A 16,701-nucleotide genomic window follows, 5' to 3' on the forward strand; every position below is an offset into this window, starting at 1 on the left:
GTGGATTTCTAGAGGTGTGTGGCAATGGGAGTGGGCGCCAGACAGTGATTGGAGATGCGAGAAGGGTGGGGGTGACAGACCAGAACAGGTGGGGTATCCATTAGTGTCTCCTAATCTCATTTCTCACAGCCTTTCAGGTATTTTCCCCAATGCCCTTTCCTCCTTCCCAAATTTGGGGTCTGAAAAGATGGTTTGGGCACGATGACGGAGTCATAAATCCAAGGACCACTTCAGAACCTGCCTTCTAGAATGTGCTGCGCCCTTCCCCCATTTTTTGCTGCGCAAGGCGAGGAAATGTGGCCACCTAGTGGCGCATCCTCAGAATTGCAGAAGGACTAATAAGTATGACATCAAGAAGTGGGTGTTACCACAGAAACCCTGCAGCCAGGCAAAATGGAACTAGAATGTTCCAGCAGTAGGACCCTAAATGCTGAAAGACACACGATCTGGTTCTTATCCTTGGTGGTGTTCTTCTCAGCTGGATCAGCTGCTGCCATCATTTCTCGATTGTCTTACATTTTCATCTCTTTGTCCACAGGCCTGCTTTAAGGCTGGTAGTTCTGCAAGAAAGAAGACATCGAGGAGACTGTCTCAGGTCTCTGGAGGTTGGTGAGACCCGGGGGCAGTGCAGGATCCAGGTACTGAGGAGACAAATGCAGACTGCTGTAACCCAAGAGGGTGCATGATGTCTTTACTGTCCCCTAAATTTGTCTAGAGATGCTGCTATCATTTCTTGATTGTTTTATATTTTCATCTCTTTGTCCACAGGCCTGCTTTAAGGCTGGTATTTCTGCAAGCAAGAAAGAAGACATCGAGGAGACTGTCTCAGGTCTCTCAGGTTGGTGAGACCCAGAGGCAGGGCAGGAGTCAGGTACTGAGGAGACAAATGCAGACTGCTGTAACCCAAGAGGGTGCATGATGTCTTTACTGTCCCCTAAATTTGCCTAGAGATGCTGCCATCATTTCCCGATTGTCTTACATTTTCATCTCTTTGTCCACAGGCCTGCTTTAAGGCTGGTAGTTCTGCAAGAAAGAAGACATCGAGGAGACTGTCTCAGGTCTCTGGAGGTTGGTGAGACCCGGGGGCAGTGCAGGATCCAGGTACTGAGGAGACAAGTGCAGACTGCTGTAACCCAAGAGGGTGCATGATGTCTTTACTGCCCCCTAAATTTGCTCACTGCCACAGCATCCTTTATTTCCTTTCAGAGATACTAGGAATGTTGAGGGAGATGTGAGTTAATCTGTGATCCAAAAGACAAGAGCTGAGAGCTGAGACCAGGGAACATAAACTTTAGATAGAAAGCAGGTGTGGTTTTGTTATTGTCTGTTTGGGCTCAGAGATGTATGCCTATATACCAAGCATTGAGACTCCATTTCCTTTTATGCATTTGTAGGACTCCCTGTCCTTATCTGTTGGTCTTAACACCACCTGAACGTAGAAAAGAGGAGGGACTTGCACCACATCGGTGAAGGTTGGTATGGGAGAGGGTTCACTTTTAGATGGGGGTAGTAGAGATCACCCAAGAGTGACTACTATGAGATTTGGGGGCTCCCCTCTGTCTTCATTTCTAGCGTGTGTTACTGTTTCCTCAACCCCATACCTGTTTTCCAGCAGGCAAAGGGAACACTGAGGTTTTCTCATAGCTGAGCTGTTCCACTCAGCATCCTGCACCAGTGTCTCTGTGTAAGTTTCAACAGGAGGCAACAGAATTGTAGAAGGCTTATTTCCTCTTTTTTTCTCTTCCTAGATCAGCTGCAGTGGCTGCTTGGTGGTGCCGGGGTTGCTGCTGACCAGCGCAGTCAACAGGTCTGCACCCACCTGGGACCTGTCCATCCTCCTCTGGCTTGGTTTCGCCTCTTCTGCACTGTATCTGTGTTATTGACTGAGACTGCTTGGGTAGGAGCCTCCTTGAGTGCTGGATTGACACTCGGGTCTTCTTTTCAATCTCCTAGCCTTGCATACCAAAGAGTGTTGTGAAGACCAATCCTGTAACATAGCTGTAGTGAGGTTTACTGTTGTTAATTGGTAGACATCGGGGCGTTATCTAACATACGCAATGACTAGGGCAGAGATGGAGCCTGGTGCCCAGGCAAAGACTGAAAATAAGCCTGGAGATGAGAATGCCAATACCAATGCTGCCGAGGTAGAGAATGAAGCCCCATTGGTGGTCAGACCCAAGGTTAGGACACAGATAATGACTGGAGCAAGGCCCAAAGTGAAGCCTAGAGCTCCTCCTGGAGCAAGACCTAAGATTGAAGCCAGTTCACCAGGTGGGGCATATCCTAAATATAAGCCCAAGTCAATCCCTGTTTCACGATCGAGAAATGATGCCCAGGTCTGGGCCCCAAATAGGTTTCGGGCAGATCCCATGTCAAAGATGGGCAAGCAGGGTCAGATGAGTACTGCAAACTCTCCACTGGTCGGTACTGATTCTGGGGTGATTGCTCAAGCTAAGTGCCTGTCTGTTGATAGAGAACTTGGTAATATGGACACTGAGAGTTATCCCAGAAGGGCTAATTCTCAAGCAGGATTCCAGCATTCCTTTGGCCCAGAGGAGGGAACCAGTACGGGGACCTGGTACCGTTCTAGGCCTACCCCCAAAGGAGAGGCTTCTGAGAATTCTGATTTCAGATGGGCAGATAAACCCTCAGGAAGTTCCTCCTTCTGGAATAGAGATGAACCCAGTACAAGATTCCGTCCTAGGAAAAACATGAAGGCCAATAATCCCAGGTTCAGACACATGGCCAAACAGGAGACAAATACCATGCCTAGGCACAAAAACAAACAAGAGTTCTATAATATTTCTAGTTCTGATTCTGAGGATGAGTCTGCTAAGACTCCCTGGTTCTGGGCCAAAGAAAAGACCAAAGTCTGGTCTAGGCCCAAAGAAGAGCCCAATAATAGGTCCTGGTTTAGGCCTAAGAAAGAAGTCCATGCTGAATCCACTTCTGGGTCTGAATGTGAAAATCATCCAAAATCTTCATTCTGCTCTGGAGAAGAGGCCAAATCTAGAACCAAACCCAGAGTCAGGAAAGGGGTCAATATGAGGGCCAGACACCAGGCCAAGCGAGAAGCTTACAATGATGGCCCATCTGGATCTGTAGATACCAGTAAAAAAGAGTCCTGGTTCTTGCCTGAAGATAAAGCTAGTGCTTTTGCAAAGTCTAAGATAAAGAAAGAGCCCAGAACCAGAGCAATGCCAAAGGAAGAAGTCAAAACCAAGGTCAGAGCAAGTACCAAACAAGAAGCCAGGTCAGAGGAGGAAGTCCTCGTTGGAGCTTGGTTCTGGGATACCCAGGAATCCAGGATGGTAGATAGGGTAATCACCAAGCCCAGTCTACATGTAGAGGAGGAGCCCATTGTTGGAGATTGGTTCTGGAGTGAAGAAGAAGCCAGTGTGGACTCTGAGACTTGTTGTATATCCAGACCAAGGGCTAAGGAGGACCAAGTTAGTACTTTCTCTTTAGGTTCTGGGAAGAAGACCAGCATTGAAAATGGGCCTAAGGCCTCCTCTAAGTCTGTGTCAGTAGCTGAGGAGGAGAACATTATTGGGTCCTGGTTCTGGGCAGATGATGAAGATGTCAGCTTGCAGGCTGAGGACGAGTCCATTTTTGGATCTTGGTTCTGGGGCATTGGCGAGAACAGCTTGAGATCTGTTAGAGTCGGTTGTGAGAAGATGCCAAAGTCTGAGGACAAAGAAGTTACTGATTCCTGGTTCTGGGCTGGAGAAGTCAGTACAGAGGCCGAGGTTGAAGAACAGGCCAGGCCAGCATCTACAAAAGGGACAATCTTTGTGCCTTGGTTTTGGTCTGAAAAGCAGGCACATGTGGATTTAGGAACTGAACCTTGCTCTGACATCATGGCAGGAGCTGAGGAAGAACCCATAATTGGGCCCTGGTTCTGGGCTAAAGTAGACACTAGTGTGGAGGCCGAAGTTAACAGTAAGTCTAGCCTGGAGGATGAGGAAGAGCCCATTATATCACCTTGGCTTGGCGCCAGAGAACAAGCCAATATGAAGTATGCAGCTGGGGCCAGATACAAGCCTATGGCAGAAGCTGAGGATACTAATAAAGAGTCTTGCCTCTGGGCAAAGGAACCCAGTTTGTATCCTACCAATAGAGAAAGCTCGAAGTCTGCTCTGAGAGAGCAAGGGGACACTGTTGATTCATGGCTCTGGTCCAATAATTATCCAAGGACAGAGGCCACTGCAGGGTCCTGGTTATGGGCTGCAGAAGAAGGAAATATAGATGATGAGACTGGAGAAGAGATTAAGCTACCAACTTTAGAGGACAACATATTCAGTTCTTGGTTCTGGAAGGATGATGAAGAAACCGTTGTAGAGGCTACCAACATACAGGAATCCAGGCCAGAAGCTGAAGAGGAAGACATTATTGGCTCTTGGTTTTGGGCTGGAGATGAGGACAAATTTCAGCCAGCTACTGAGATTCATGAAGAGAACAAGACAGCATCTGAAGAGGAAGATGCAGTTGGATCCTGGTTCTGGGGCAAGGAAGAGGCCGGTCTAGAGCCAATGAGAAGGGGCACTTTTGAGTCCGCTCCTGGAATTAAGGAGGAGGAAATTACTGGGTCATGGTTCTGGAGTGGAGAAGCCAAAATTGGGGCTGGGTCACAGACAGTCGAAACTGGGTCAGAAACTGAAGAGGAGGCAATTTTTGAGTCTTTGATCTGGGCCGCAAAAAAGAACATTGTAAGAGCAGCAGTAAACCGTGTGTCCAAGCCAGAGGGTGAGGGCGAAATGGTTGTTGAGTCCCGGTTCCAGTCTAGTGACAAGGCCACAGAAAAATCTGAAACTGTGCTTATCAGTGAGTCCAGTCCAGAAAATAAGGAAGGGCCAATTGTTGAGTTTGGGTCAAGAGCAAAGGATGAGGCAATTAACAAGACTGACAGTGGAGATAACTGTGAAGTTAATACAGAAGCTGAAACCATGGTGGGATCCTGGTTCTGGGAAGGAGATGAAACTGGCTTTGAGTCCAATCCTACCCCTGTGTTCAAGGCCACTTGTGAGCCTAAGTCTTCAACTGAGCAGGAACCTGATCCTTCCCGCAGACCCCAGAGCTGGGATGAGGTCACTGTTCAATTTAAGCCTGGTCCATGGGGAAAGGCTGGCTTCCCGTTCGTAAGCCCCTTCAGATTTCCAAAAGAAGCAGCATCTCTGTTTGCTGAAATGTTTGGGGGAAAACCTAGGCCTGACAACCTTGGTCCAGAAGGAGAGCAGGAATCTTCAGGTCAACCTGAATCTGAGTTCCCATTTCAGTATGATCCCTCTTACCGATCAGTCCAGGAAATTCGAGAGCATCTTAAGGCCAGGGAAAGTGCGCAGCCTGAGAGCTGGTCCTGTAGCTGCGTACAGTGTGATCTTAGAATTAGTTCTGAGGAGTTTGAGGAACTTCTTTTAATAATGGACAGAAATCAAGACCCCTTTATTCATGAAATATCTAAAATTGCAATGGGCATGAGAAGCGCTTCTCCATTTACCCGAGATTTCATTAGAAACTCGGGTGTCATCTCACTGATTGAAGCCTTACTTAACTATCCGTCCTCCCGAGTTAGGACAACATTTTTGGAAAATATGGTTCGAGTGTCTCCACCTTATCCAGATCTGAACATGATTCAGACATACGTGTGTCAGGTTTGTGAGGATACCTTTGATTATGACTTAGATTCCTCTGATCAGTTGTCTGGATTGACAATGGTTACACATCTCACTGCTACTTCTGACTATCATAAAATGGTTGCCAAATATTTGTCTGGCTTTTTCTACTTACTAAGTTCAGGCAATACTAAAACAAGGCTTCAAGTTCTGAAATTGCTACTGAATTTGTCTGAAAATCTTGCCATGACAAAACACCTGCTTACTACTGAGTCAATGTCAGAATTTATGGCCCTCTTTAATAAGGAGGACTCAAATGACAATGTTCAGATTGTTCTTGCAATATTTGATAATATCAGTAAGAATATACAAAAAGAAGCACTATTTGCTGAGGATGATGATGATGATGATGATGTGGTGAATCTTGAACCACTTATTTCTGCATTCCAAGAGATTGAGAAAATTGCTAAGCAACTGAAACGCAATCCTGACAATCAGAAATCACCCTGAAGTAGAACAAAAAAAAAAAATAATATGCTTAACCATTTGCCTATGATTGTCCTTGTGTTCCTGAGTCATATGATCCTCAAATAATGCTTTGGTTTCCCAGCTGATTGCCTGTGTCAGTGTACCTCTTTAATGCTGGTGATAATTTGCCCAATGCTTATGTAATCTGTATCGCTTTTCTGATGCCAAATGAATATACAACTGAAAACACATTTGTTGGTGATACTTGTTTTGTTGATTGTGATGTTCAGAATGTGAGTTGAAAGTGAACTGAGCCACTGTAAATAAGATACCCTTGTAATTGTTGTTCTCATGTGCATCTGTTTGAGTCTTGTGCTTCAATAAAGTTCTGTGTTATTAAAGTTAGCCGCAATCTCCCCTTCACTGTACAATACGGATGCAAAGAGGACACATGGCCGTGCACACCGCTAATGTGTGAGTAACATGCTTCTTCCACAGGCTTCTTCTCGGCATTGAATCTCAAAGGGTGGAATGGACTGCAACTCAGAGCATACTTCCGAGAGGGCTCACTTCAAGTTGTACTCTAATACAACTTATGGTAAGGAGAAGAGCATGGGTAGGAAAAAGTGTTTCTATACGGATATATCCAACTGCCTGGATTAGGTGGGAGGAGTATAAATTGAAGAAATATATTGAAAATGAGGTAAGTTTGAAGAGCAAGTTGGACTTCGCTGTTCAAACTACTATGTTCAGAATAGAATCAGTACAATGTAGAGGGTAAAAGAATAACACTAGAAAGCACAGCATTTCAATTCAGTCAAGTGGATGACTAAGTCATGATGGTTTTACTATCACTTGATAAGCCCCTGTCATGTGGTATTAGAGCTGGGGAGATGGCCCACTGTAAAAGGCTTGCTAGGCAAGCATAATGTCCTGAGTTAGGACCCCTGTCACCCACATAAAAATACAGAGATGCTTGTGCATGGCTTTAATCCTGGTGCTGGGGGTGGAGTCGGGGGAGAGACAGGAAGATCCCAGGGGCTTTCTGGCCGGCCAATCTAGCCAGTCTGTAAGCTTGAGGTTCTGGGAGAGACCCTGTTTCAAAAATGATGTGAATTACAATAGAGGAAGAAATTTGATCTAGTCCTCTGGCCTGTGCACATGTACACACATACATACACCACATACATACACATAGCATGAACTCAGGTGCTCTCAGGTGTTTACTGCTTTTAAAATGCACTAAGCCATGACCCTTTCAATAATTTGTAGAGAGTTGTGTGAATGGAAATAATGGGAGGGTCTGGGAGTAGTTGGAGGAGGAAGAAAATACGATTAAATCTGTCATACAAAAAAGTTTTTAAATAAAAAGTTAAGAATAATTACATTAAAAAAATCAATGTAGGTGGGACAAAATTAGTCAAATTATGCTACTTGTTTATGAAAATTCTGCAGTTCCACATATGAAACATCAAAGAGATAATGGTACAACTTCAGAACTGGGTTGTCAATGAAAGTACAAAATTATCTAAAAACCAAAATTATCTGTAAAACTACCAAAGTTTACTAATTCATTCCACACATTTTGGTTGTGGTTTCTGAAGACAGGGTGTTGTGAAACTCAGGCTGGCTTCCGACTTGGTATGTCCCTAAGACTCACTTTGAACTTCTAATGCTAGGATAATAGGTGGCTGTACTCAGCTTCAGGCAGCACTGAGATTGAACCAGGGGCTTCCTTCATGCATGATAAGCAAGCACTCTTAAGGGCTGACTGCCATCCGCAATCGCACACGATGTATCATTCATTCACAAAGGTTGTAGCATAGGTTCCGGCGGGAGTGATAGAGCGAGCACAACAGAAGGAGAGTACCTGACAGTTTATTCGATTGGCATACGTACATGCGTATAATCTATTTTGATCATATTCACCCCCATTTCTCTCTTCTTCCACTCCCACTTCCAGTGAGCCCTTTCTTTTAACCAACTAGCCACCCCCACCTTTCAAGTCCTTTTTATTTTCTGATGATCCAGTGCGTTTAGTTAAGGTTACTTAGGGGAGCATGATCAACTTGGCCATGGTTACACCAGGGATAAAAATGCCTCTCATTCCCCCAGCAACTATTAACTGTCTAGAGAACCTCAGAGAGGGGTGGGGGCTTGTTAATTCCTCCCCCAAGCAACCCCTAATTAACTAAACCCTCAGGGAAGGGCAAGGTCTTAACAGGAACACCCCTCTACAATAAAAAGTCTGAAGGCCCAATCTTGTGCAAGTAACCACAGCTTCTGTGAGTTCCAGAGTGCAACACTCCTGTCCTGTCCAGAAGACAGCATTTCATAGCACCCCTTCCTCCAGCTCTTCCATTCTTCATGTCCCCTTTTATACAGTATTTCCTGAGCTTTGGATGGGGGATATAGATGTCCCACTTAGGGATGGGCATTCAACAGTGACATTCTCGGCACTGGAACCAGTTTTGTGTCTCTGCAGTAACTGCTGCCAAGTGCAAAAAGAAGCTGAGGTGCTCTGCAAGGCTCCAGGGACTTGACTGCAGTGGTGAGGACATGAAGAAGTGACAAACATGAGTACAGAAAGGCTGGGATCGGGTGGCTTGTGCTTGCTCGGATGGAGTAGCTGCAGCACCCCAGAAGCTTAGTGTGTTTATTACAGTTGAATAGGAAGGCAGGATTATCAAATACAGCTGAAGAAGGAGGTGGTGGAGTTCTTACATACAGATAAACAAGGAGTCGGGATTATTGTGTATAACTGAACAAGGTTTAGCTACATTTTGGAAGGAGCAGTCTCTGTAAGGGAGGTAAACATCTATGGGAGAAAGTTACAGTGGATATTTTCTGCACACACTGTCAACATTCACACTCAGACCAGAGGAAGGCTTTACCATCCTTCTGAGCCTCACTCAGGCTTTGTCACTCTCATGGGACTGAGGCATTGGGGTTCTTGTGTATGGCCATGCCCGTGTCAACAACACATGTTCACTCAGGACTTCACTCACTCTCTACACCTCTCTGAGCAGAGCTGACATAATACTAATATACAGGCATGTGTGTGTGTGTGTGTGTATGCAGGCCTAGTGGTTCATGCTTGTAATCACACTTTACAGGGTTAGAAGGAACAGTAGTAGTTCAAGGTTAGCCTTGGCTACCTAGCAAATTTGAGACCAGTCTGGGTTACGTGAGACCCTGTCTCAAAAAAAAAAAAATACAGCCAGACGGTGGTGGCACATGCCTTTAATCCCAGTACTCAGGAAGCAGAGGCAGGTGGATCTCTGTGAGTTTGAGGCTAGCTTGGTCTACTGAGTAAGTTCCAGGACTGTTACGGAATAATCTTTTTGTACAGTGTGAAGATGTGTCTTTGCCAAGGCGTCTTCTGATAGGGCTGACTGGCCAGTAGCTAGGCAGTAAATATAGGCAAGACAGCCAGACACAGGATGATGGGAAGAAGAAGGGTGGAGTCTTAGGAGTCGCCAGCAGACTCAGAAGCCAGATGAGTGTGTCGTGTTGAAAGAAGGAACCGCCACATGGCAGAGGGTAGATAAGAAATATTGGTTAATTTAAAATGTAAGAGTTAGCTAGGAACAAGCCTGAGGTATCAGCTGAGCATTTGTAATTAATATTAAGTCTCTGTGTGGTTATTTGGGAGTGGCTGCTGGGACATAGAGAAACCTTGCCTACACAGGATAGCCAAGGCTACACAGAGAAACCCTGTCTCGAAAAACAAAAACAGCAAATAACCAGCAACAACAGAAATACAGAAACAAATATTTAGAAGGCATTTTAACATGCATATCATGTCCATTTAGCAAAACAGTAACAGTAGATTCTCCGCTAGGGCTTATGCCTTCCCCAGCCATGGACTTTTGACCAGGTTTACAATACCAAATGTGAATTCCTACCTGTGAAGCAGGCCTCAAATCAGCCAGAAAGCAGCTGGTTACCCCATAACAGTCATGCTACTGTTGCATCAGGGTGGGTACATCTTGCCTGGCAGATCAACAGTGTAGAATGTAGGGTCGACAGCTAAGTAAGACTGTCAATGACAATTTTACCTCAGCAGCCTACATAGCACCTTCCAGAACTATGCAAGCTAGCCCACAGGGAAGACTTTCCAACTCAGTTACAACTTGGTTTCTCTATGTCCCATAAAGAGTGAATTACCTTCAGCAATAGGGTCTTTCCATTTGCTTATGATGGGCAACAACGCACAGTGGTGATAGCCTGTATTGGAGGAGGATGCATGAGCCTCCCTGGCCAATATCTCATTGAGAGGTACCCATCTCTGATACATGAATTTTATTTAATAACATTATGGCTTCTAGGAATTGTTTAGGATGTACCAAGCTTCCTTGTGGCTTTTTACATGTGTACTTAGTTTTGATTGGTCCTCACACTACAGCCTCCCTTCTTCCCTCTCCCTGTTCTCCACCCCCACCTCAACCTTTCTACTGTCACCGTTTCCCTTTCCAGTGTCACATCACACGTGCTCTACTACCTCCCCTAGTTTAAAGCCCCATTTGTAGACCTCATGGGCCTTTTGTTCTAGTTTCTTGGCCCTTACTCACACTCACTCCCACATACACACATTAAAAACTAGAAGCTAGGATCCACATGTGAGAGAGATCATGTGGTGGTTGAATTTCTGGGCCTGGGTTGCCTCACTTACTATTTTCTAATCCCATTCATTTCCCTGCTAATTTCATTTTTCTTTACTGCTGAGTAAAATTCTATTTCGGGGGGCTAGAGGGATGGCTCAGTGGTTAAGAGCACCCATTGTTTTTCCAAAGAAACCAAGTTCAATTTCCATTACCCACATCAGGTGGCTCACAAACACCTGTAACTCCAGCTCCAGGTATGATCTGAAAACTCTGGCTTCTGGGGGTATCTGCACTCAGGTGATTGTGCCTACACGTATACATAAAATATAATTAAAAAATAGTTTTAATTCCATTTTGTATATGTACCAGTTTTAACTGTCCATCCATAAACTGATGGACATCCAGTCTAATTCAATTTCCTTGCTATTCTGAATAGAGTAGTAGTGTTCCTTTATTACTACAGCTGTGAAGAAAGAGGACGTAGAAGGAACAGACTTGAAGATATCAAAGGCTGTATGTGCATCATGCTGAGTAGGAGAAAGCTAAAAGTTTTCCCTCTAGGATCAAGAACAATATAAGATTGTCATGTGACCCCAGAAATGGCCTTTGATGTTATTTGCCCCTCTCCGTATTTCCGACTTTACCCCCTTTCTTTACCCCTCCCATTCTACCCCCTCATCTCTCCCTAACCATCGATTCTATTCCTCCTTCCTTGATAGATTCACTCCCTCCTCCAGTTCCTTACTTTTTACCTAACCTCTGTGGTTATATGGGTTGTAGCTTGCTTATCAAATGCATACCATATATATCTTTTGGGGTCTGAGTTATCTCATGGAGGATAATTGTTTTTGGCTTCATCCATTACCTGTGTATTTCAAGATTTCTGTTATTTTTTAACAGCTGAATAATTGTGTAAATGTACCACAACAAATGTATCTGTTCATCTATTGATGGACATGTAGGCTGTTTCCAATTTCTGGCTATTGTGAATAGAACAGAAACAAGCATGGATGAGCAAGTGTGGTGCTTTGAATCACAATTGCCCCCATAGGCTCATAGATTTGAATATTTGGTCATCAGGGAGTGGCACTACTTGAGAGGGATTAAGAGGTGTCGTCTTGGAGGAGGTGTGTCACTGGGGATGGGCTTTGGGGTTTCCCAGTGTCACTTCTCTTCCTGCTGTCTGTCTATCTGGATGCATAACTCTCAGCTGCCTCTCCAGCACCGCATCTGCCTGCCTGCTGCCAGTCTTCCCACCATGAGAATGGACTAAACCTCTGAACTGTAAGCACTTAAACGCTTTCTTTTATAAGAGTTGCTGTGGTCGTGTGTCTTTTCACAACAACAGAACACTGACTAAAACAGCAAGTGGCTCTGTAGTAGAGTGTAGAGTCCTTTAGATATATGCTCAGGAGTTGTACAGCTGGATCTTGAGGTAGATCTTTTCCCAGCTTCCCAATGAGCCACCACACTGCTTTCCTTAGTGACTGCACAAGTTTGAAGTCATACCAGCAATGGGTGAGTGTTCCCCTTAGCCCACATCCTTGCTAGCAGGAACTGTTATTCTTTTTATTGATTTTGGCCATTTTCATTGGTGTAAGATAAAATCTCAAAGTAGTTTTGATTTGCATTTCCCTGATGACTAAGGACGTTAAACAAATGTTTTAAAGTGTTTCTCAACCATTTCTGTTTCATCTTTTAAGAACTCTGTGTTTAGTTCTGTACCCCTTTGTTCGTTTTGTTTTATTCTTGTTTGTTTTTTATTTGCTGTTTATTTTCCCAAGAGAGGGAGAAAGGAGTCATGGAATTGAAAGAGTAGGGAGGATTTAGGAGGGGAAACCATAATCAGAATATATGATATGAAAAAATTATTTTCAATTTTAAAACAATAACAACAATAACAACAGAACAAGATAAAAATGTTCCTTCCTGGGACTAGAGCAATAGTGGCTCAGCCATTAAGAGGCTTACTGTTCTTTCAGAAGAGCAGAGTTCATTTCCAAGCACCCACATTGGGCAGCTCATAACTCAGTTGCAGCCTGTGACTCCAGATCAAAGTGACCCAACACCATCTCTGTCCTCCACAAGCACTCATAGAGACAGTTGTGCAAAACCTATTATTGGCATGTTGTGATTCTGGTTTTGTTTTGTTTAGTTTTTATATGATCTAAAACACATATGTATCAAGAGGATCATTAATTTATTTTGGGGTGTACACGATAGTGTGTCTTTATGACAACTATGACAATAACAGAGAGCTAACTAATAGAGATAATTTAATGAGATGCTAAGTTTCAAGAGTGGAGTATGTCAGCAAAATGGCTTCCTAGGAAGTTCAAGACCCTTCTCCCTCATAAAGAATGCATTAAGTTCTGTTCAACTTGAGAGAAGAGGCAAGGACAAAGAGTACCCAGGCAGTTTTAAGGACAAGAAAAGACTTCCAATAAAGGGTTTGGGGCAATATATGGTGTTTTCCAGGCCATACATACCACCACACAGCATACCATGGTACCGCCAAGAAGAAACGTCATAAATGGAGTGGGGACAAAGGAGTAGGTGGTGTGATGTTCTGTCATGTTAGGCAGCTGCCTAAGGGACTATTTTATCTCTCACCTGGCTTGAAGATCCCTCACTTTATGAGTAGACAGGCAGGTGACAAAATTTGGGAGCTGCTGAAACCTACCACTGCATCCTTGAGATACAGTACTGCAGGTAGACACTAGAGGGAGCAAAAGATCAGAGACAGTCCGGGAACATCTAACCAGGTTGATTGGTAAAGATCTTCATTTACACATAATCAGGACACAAAGACAGAGAATTGATTGCTTTTTTTTTTTTCAAATGAATGTCCAAATCCCAGTAAGAGACTACAAGGTATTCAACAAAGTGGAAACATAGCCCAAATCAAAGGGAAAAGAAGTAAAACTACAGAAAGCAACCTTAAAATATCTGTGATTATCTGGCAAATAAATTAAAATAACTGTCATAAACATATTCAATGAGATAAGAGAGAACACAATGTAAATTTAATCAGGAAGGTGATGAATGAATAAAAAGTGTGAATATCAGCAAAGAAATAAAAACTATAGAGAAGAACCAAGAAGAAATTATGGAGCCAATAAATACTATCCCTGAACTGAAAGTTCTCTAGAGGAATTCAGCAGGAGGCTTAAGCAGGCAGAAGAAATAATCTGCAAACTTGAAGACGTGTCATTTGAAATCATGACATCAGAGAAAAGGAAGTGAAGAGGGACTTGGTGGGATTTTATCAAGGAAGTGGGTATATGCACTATCCGTGTCTTACAAAGAGAAAGAAGAGGGACTAATCGCTTGTTTGATAAAATAATGAGTGAAAAGTTCCTAAATCCTCGGAAAGAAGCTGACATGTAAGTTCAATAAACCAGAACTCCAACTACATAAATCAAATGGAAGCAGCAGGAAACTTTTGTCTGAACTCAAAGACAAAGACAGAAACTGGAAAGCCACAAAAGAAAAATGACTTGCCATATACCATAGAGCTTCCGTAGGATTCTGAGTGGACTTCTCAGTAGGAACTATGTTGGTTGAAAGGAAATAGAAGACATGTTCAAATTGCTGAAGGAAAAATGTGTCAATCAAGAAATTTACCTATCAAAACAGTCTTTGGGGCCAAGCGGTGGTGGCACACTCCTTTAATCCCAGCACTCAGGGAGGCAGAGGCAGGCAGATTTCTGTGAGTTTGAGGCCAGCCTGGTCTACAGAGTGAGATCCAGGACAGCCAAGACTACACAGAGAAACCCTGTCTCAAAAAATCAAATCAAAACAAAACAAAACAAAACCAACCAGTCTTTGGAAAGATGAAGGAGAGAATGGATTTTCCAAGACAAATCTACAATAGTTTCTTTCCACTGAATCTTCTCAGAAGAAATGAAAGGATCATCAGCAACACCAAGCCGTATAAAAATGAAATGTATAAACTTTTTAAAAAGTCTCCAGTACATGGACAAATATAGTAATTGGTGTTATTGTGATTTGGGAACTGCAGTTTAAACAACAGTCGGAGAATATAGCTGCTTAATGACTGTGCAACATGTAAAGATTTGACTCGGAATATAAAACAAGGGAGGAGAGCTGTCAGGGAGTAGTGCTTTTGTAGTCAACTGAAGTTAAGTCTTCATTGAAATGGTACACTCTTAAGAGGTCTTTACATAACTTCAATGTTAACTAGAAAGGGCACGTCTAAAAGGAAATAAGAAGGAACACTAAAGCCTGTGAAGAAAATGCAAAAAAAAAAAAGTTAAGAAAAAGAAAACCTATAGAGCATTAAGGAAACAACAAAATGAAAACAATATCTTTTTATATTATTAATTATGTAGACTAAACTCCTAATGAAAGCATAGATTGGCTAGACAGGTTTAAAAATGGAGAAAATGATGGTCCATATTTAAGAGAACTTCTTCGATCAATAAAAAAAAACAGACTAAAAAAGAAAGACGGTGACTAGACAGACATGGATGTTTGCACTAACATCAGACAAACATTAAATCAAGAACAATGAAATATAGACGGATATTCAATATGTTCTATTCTTAAGGGCTCTTATGTGGTGCAATTTTTTTCCAGAGTTGAATTAGTTACATAACAGCACTTTGGCAGCAAACCTTCAATTCCTGAATAAAGGTATTAAAATCAGGAAAGTAAACGAATTCGAGAGTGATACAAAACAATTGAACATGATAGACATATATGGCACATCAGCCTCAACACTAGCACAATATACACTTTCAGCATATACAAGGAAATTCAAGAAGATTTAAATCATATGAAGTATTTTTTCTGATCATGCTGTAATGAAACTAGAAACTGGTAGACAGAAACTGAAAATTTCTCCAACATACTAAAATTAACACACTCTTAAAACAACAAGACCATCCCAAAACAGAGAAATCTCATAGTTAATTAAAGAATGCCTGTCAAGAATGAAAACAATAGAAACATACCAAAAGTTATGGGTTGGAGCAAAAGCATTTTTTAACCTGTAGATGCATATGCCAAAAAAATCCCCTCTAATCAACAACTCAACTTTATACCTAAAGAAACTAGAAAAAGAACAAATTAAACTCCCATAGAAAAAATAATAAATTATATCACAGATTGACTGGATTATAGAGAAAACTAATAGGAGACAAAAGAAAGATGATATTTGGAAAACATTAACAAAAATGGCAAAGAGAACAAAGATCCAAGTAAGTAAAATAAAAAATTAAGAAGATGTTAATCCCATGATGTCAGAATTAAGAACCACTACCACAATTTTTGAGCCAAAATTTGAAGCAAGCTTTAATTAGGTACTGTCCAGGATGGACCCTGGCCAGGTCCATTCCAGGGTTCCCAGAAAATGGCAACGAGACACATTTTGCCGAGGCTTATAAAGGCAACCCCATAAGGCTAAGTATTTCTCACCAGGTCCAATCAGGGGCAAGCATGTATCCTGATGTAAATCCTGCAAGTTTACCTCCTGCCTACATCCAGTCAGGAGCAAGCATACATCTTGAATATTTTCTGCCTATGTGCCTCCCACCCACATGTAATCAAGCACATCCACTGCAATAGGGTCAAACAAACTTGTTTAGGGGAATGAAAACATGTGGCTTGTTATCTTACATAAATAACCTCCGGCATTTCAGGAAGTATCTGTCCTTGGGCCAGGGGCTTACAGGTTAGATGCATTTTTGTTTTATAGATTGCTTAGGCATAGTAATTAAAACTTAAAACATAACTTTTGCTCTCACAGAACATTGAAATGGACGACACAGAGAAAAGGTTTTTAACACTACTATGAAGAGTTATGCTCCAAAAGAGTAGATAGGCTTTGAGAAATTGGTAAATTAGTAGAAACACATAACCAAAAATGGAAAAAGAAATAGAGGGGCTGGAGAGATTGTTCAGTGGTTTGTGTGTAGTGGTTTGAATGAAAAATGTTCTCTATAGGCTAAGGTATTTGAACACTTGATCCCTAGTTGGTGGCCCTGTTT

General features: G+C 42.6%; 1 protein-coding gene across 1 annotated transcript; it reads left to right on the plus strand.

The window, feature by feature from the left end:
* The first annotated feature begins 724 nt into the window (after positions 1-724).
* On the plus strand, positions 725-6,485 carry Gprasp1 (G protein-coupled receptor associated sorting protein 1). Its single transcript, XM_059249926.1, has 3 exons — positions 725-838; positions 1,395-1,472; positions 1,749-6,485. The coding sequence occupies exon 3, from the start codon at positions 2,058-2,060 to the stop codon at positions 6,120-6,122; it is 4,065 nt and encodes a 1,354-aa protein (XP_059105909.1). The 5' UTR covers positions 725-838; positions 1,395-1,472; positions 1,749-2,057; the 3' UTR covers positions 6,123-6,485.
* The last annotated feature ends 10,216 nt before the right edge of the window (positions 6,486-16,701 follow it).

This window comes from Peromyscus eremicus, chromosome X (genome assembly GCF_949786415.1).
Source record: "Peromyscus eremicus chromosome X, PerEre_H2_v1, whole genome shotgun sequence".
In the NCBI taxonomy this organism is placed as follows: Eukaryota; Metazoa; Chordata; class Mammalia; order Rodentia; family Cricetidae; genus Peromyscus; species Peromyscus eremicus.